At 46.8% G+C, this 3,681-nt stretch overlaps 1 protein-coding gene across 1 annotated transcript; it reads right to left on the bottom strand.

Moving 5' to 3' along the window:
- Window positions 1–851: 851 nt before the first annotated feature.
- LOC311021544 (putative bifunctional dTTP/UTP pyrophosphatase/methyltransferase protein) lies at window positions 852–3,016 on the bottom strand (the record flags this gene model as incomplete). Its single annotated transcript, XM_084022147.1, has 7 exons — window positions 852–1,059; window positions 1,146–1,383; window positions 1,922–2,044; window positions 2,146–2,286; window positions 2,367–2,490; window positions 2,578–2,771; window positions 2,848–3,016. 6 exons carry the CDS (start codon window positions 3,014–3,016, stop codon window positions 1,178–1,180), a joined length of 957 nt encoding a protein of 318 aa, XP_083878273.1. The 3' UTR covers window positions 852–1,059; window positions 1,146–1,177.
- Between the last annotated feature and the right edge of the window lie 665 nt (window positions 3,017–3,681).

Genomic DNA, 3,681 nt, shown 5'->3' with positions numbered 1-3,681 from the left:
TGCCCCCGGGTATCTTCGGCTTCCTGCTGGCCGACAGAGAAGTGGACAACAACCGGCTGAAGGCTCGACCGAGGATGACCAGGTCGAACGAGGGCGATACGGAGGGAGGCGGGACCACCGTAACGCACAGGACGTCACACCGGACCGATGATGTCGGTGAGACGGTGACTCCGCTGCACCGCAGCACTGATTACAGAAGAGATGAGTTAAAACACCCAGCAACTTCAGGACTATTTCTTCCTCCAGGCAGAAAATCTAGTAAGGAATTCACCTGTTTTTGTCTCACACATGAACAAAAGTGTGATCTAAAGAGTTGAGTTTGATGAATGATCACATATTTATGTTCTATGAATATAATAAAGGAAAATAAATGTAAAAAGACAAACAAGAATCATGAATGGACATCACAGAAAGATTGTTTTAGCAAACTGTATCCTTGAAGGTAAAATTAATGCACTTATAATACGTTTTCAGATTGGCTCATTGGCTCAAAACATTCTGAAAAAGTCCATCCTGAGTACTCTTCCTGATAATACGTATGTACTTTTACTTCATTAATTTTGGTATTATCTGTTGTGGTATTACTACTTTAACCTAAAGTTGAGCAGACATTTTAAAAATTCCCTTTCAATCCTTTTAAATCACATTGTTCACCTATTTAACACCATAAGCCGCACATGTTCTTTAATACAATGAATTTCATGTTTTTATATCAAAATCCAATGTTTTATTGTTCCTGGAAAACAAAATATGACGCATGCTCCATCAGATAGTGCCGACCAGTAATATCATGACATCACCAGCGTTAAGTCGGAAGATAGATACTCTGGAAATGAAAGGATTTCATTATTTCTTCAAAACTGAACAAAGTAAAGAATGGAAACCACGAGCGTCGGTGTGAATCATTCAGATACGTCATTTTAATGGAAATAAAAAGCATCGAGGAAGTTCGTAGTGTGAACCACATGTGCGTGTTTCCCCAAATCCTACTGGCTGCCAGTCCTCTCTCTCTCTCTCTCTCCGCTCAGTGGGCGAGCTGCTGTCCATCCATCACACATCCTGGTTCACAGAGGCTGCGTTACAGACTATCACGTCCCCCACAAAACATCCCTGACCTTTGGTTCCTGGTTGTAGGGGGGGGTTACCTACAGTATGGCCCTTCAAAGTGTTGTTGAGTTCACGCTTTGATGCAGAGCATGGCGTCCAGGAGGTTGTCCGTGTGTGTGATGCGTGCCGACAGGAAGCCGTGGCTCTTCAGGAGCAGAGCGTACTCGGCGGCGCTCCGCTGCTTCCCCTCGCCCATGCTGAGGGCCTGGAGCAGCCCGCGACTCGGCCCGCTCCGGTCCTCAGCCAGGAAGATCTCGCTCAGCAGGAGTCCACAGCCTGGCGGCGTGATGCAAGCGCATGGTTTGTTTGCAGATATACGTTACACAACAACAGTTTGGGGGGGGGGGAATCCCTCATTCCCTAGCATTCCTTTTCTTTAAGGAAGATAATAATAAAAGGGAAAGAAGGGGAAGAAGTCGTGTTGGTTTGTTGGCTTCTTGCCAAAGTTTAAGTCTGTGACATAAAGCTGATTCTGAAATCACCTTTTAAAATCTGACGATGTCAGCAGGTTACTGACACCACAACTGAAGCAGCAGCTGATCTTTAAAATATGATATTTGATAGATATATTTCTGATATTTATCAATTCAATCTGAGAACTGAACTGAGAAAACGTAGAAATCATAAATACATTGTTGCCCATAAAGTTGGGATCATTTTACAAATGTCTTGTCTTTTATAGCTCCAAACAAATGTTATGCATGAATTCATTTCTGGGTGTTTGGGACACTCAATGTAATCTGATAACTGATGCATTTAAATAGGAATAAACAGAGGATTGTGTCTGAAATCTAAATAAAAAGAGTGTTTTTACCTGGCGTGCACGCAGCAGCGATCTTCCTCAGAAGGAGATGTGCTTTCTCGTCGGTGCAGTCGTGGAGGATTCTGGCGAGGACGTACAGGTCGGCTGTGGGCAGCTCGTCTTTAAAGAAGTCTCCTGTTCACACGGAGACGACGTGAGATGCTAACTTTGACATGTGAGACGGCTTCAGTCAGCTCCAACATCAACAGTGGAGGCTGAATTTGACCTGAACTGACCCGCTACGAAGGAAACCCTGTTGTCTGCGTGTGGAGGAAGAAAACGGTCGCTCATCTCAACGACGGCCGGCAAGTCAAACACCGTCACGGACAAGCCGGGGTGGACTTCAGCCAGCTCGTAGGCCATGGCACCAGTGCATCCTGGGAAAGGAGGGGGGAGATGATGTGTCAAAGAATGGTTTACTCTTTAAGGAGATCATTTGAAACCTCTGCTCTCTTACCGCCGAGGTCACAGGCCGTTTTAAAACTGGAGAGGTCAAAGGCCGTTGCTACGGCTTTCCCTGTAAACTTAGCGACGTCGTGCATGGCGTTCATGAATCTCAGTTTGACTTCTGGACTGTTGTCCTTTAAATGGAAACAAAAGAAAGCCTTTAAAATACCTTTTGCTTTTCTCTATGAATCTTATCTGAGGTTAAACACGGCGATGACCACCTGAAACGCATCCTCGGGCGTCTCGGCCTTGTGGCGCTGACTGGCTCCCTCCAGCACGGCCGCCTCCAGGTGGGAGAAGAGAGGCCAGGCCGTGTCGTCGCAGCGCTGGATGTGGCCACGCAGCGAGCAAGGGGCGTCCGACGGCAGGAAACGCGTCGCCAGATCGCTGTTCTCGTACACGGCCTTCTGGCTCGCTGTGAGAGAGAGGCGGCGTTAACACGTGGAAGAGGTTGGTTTTTAAGTCTCCCTCTCTTGAAAGCGCTGACTCACTCCTCTGCTTGCTCTTCAACAGTCCCAGAGACACGCAGGCTTCCAGCAGGCGCTCGGTGCCCTTCACCGAGGCTTCCACCTCCTGGGCCACCTGGGCCGCTTCCAGCCCCGGGCGGCGCTGCAGCACGTCAAACACACACAGCTTGGAGGCGGTGAACAGAACCTGCATCGGGTTGGGATCAGATACACGAGAAAATCAGATTCATGCCAGAAATGCAACAAGAGATTTTAGACTGCCGAGTGTTTGCAGATGCAAATGCACAAAACTAGGCCTTTTTCACGTCCACCTCCAATGAGCCATTAGCTGAGTCGTGATTTCTGGAACGAGTCCTTGCTGTTGAGTTTTTTTCAGAATGTATTGTTTTTGGGGGCAGACAATTCTACGGCAACACCAAAACAATCTAAATATGACTACAGGTGAAGAGAACTGGGTGAACTGTCCCTTTAACCTTCCAATCCAAATATTTTACCGACAGTGTTGGGAGTAACGCGTTACAAAAGTAATGCATTACTGTAATGCATTACGTTTTGCTGTAACGCGGTAATGTAAGGCATTACAAAAAAAAAACTGGTAATATTTTACTCGGTACAAATCTCAGTAACGCGCGTTACAATGCATTTTAAACCCGAAATCAATTGACTCTACATTCGCGATCGCGAGATGGGCATACGCTCCACTTTGGAAAAGTGTGAAAGCCGGTCCGTGTGACTCTACACTATGTTAATTAAGCGCTGTTGTTAGCAGGCTCCATGAGCTGGACACCAACTCACGGAGCGGCTCCCAGTAACCCAGTAGCCCAACACTGTTTACTGAATCGAACCACTAAAATAGTA

The sequence above is a fragment of the Eutrigla gurnardus genome (genome assembly GCF_963514095.1).
Source record: "Eutrigla gurnardus genome assembly, chromosome: 12".
Classification (NCBI taxonomy): Eukaryota; Metazoa; Chordata; class Actinopteri; order Perciformes; family Triglidae; genus Eutrigla; species Eutrigla gurnardus.
The sequence above is the reverse complement of the archived record's forward strand: the minus strand, read 5'-3'. Positions and strand labels throughout refer to the sequence as shown.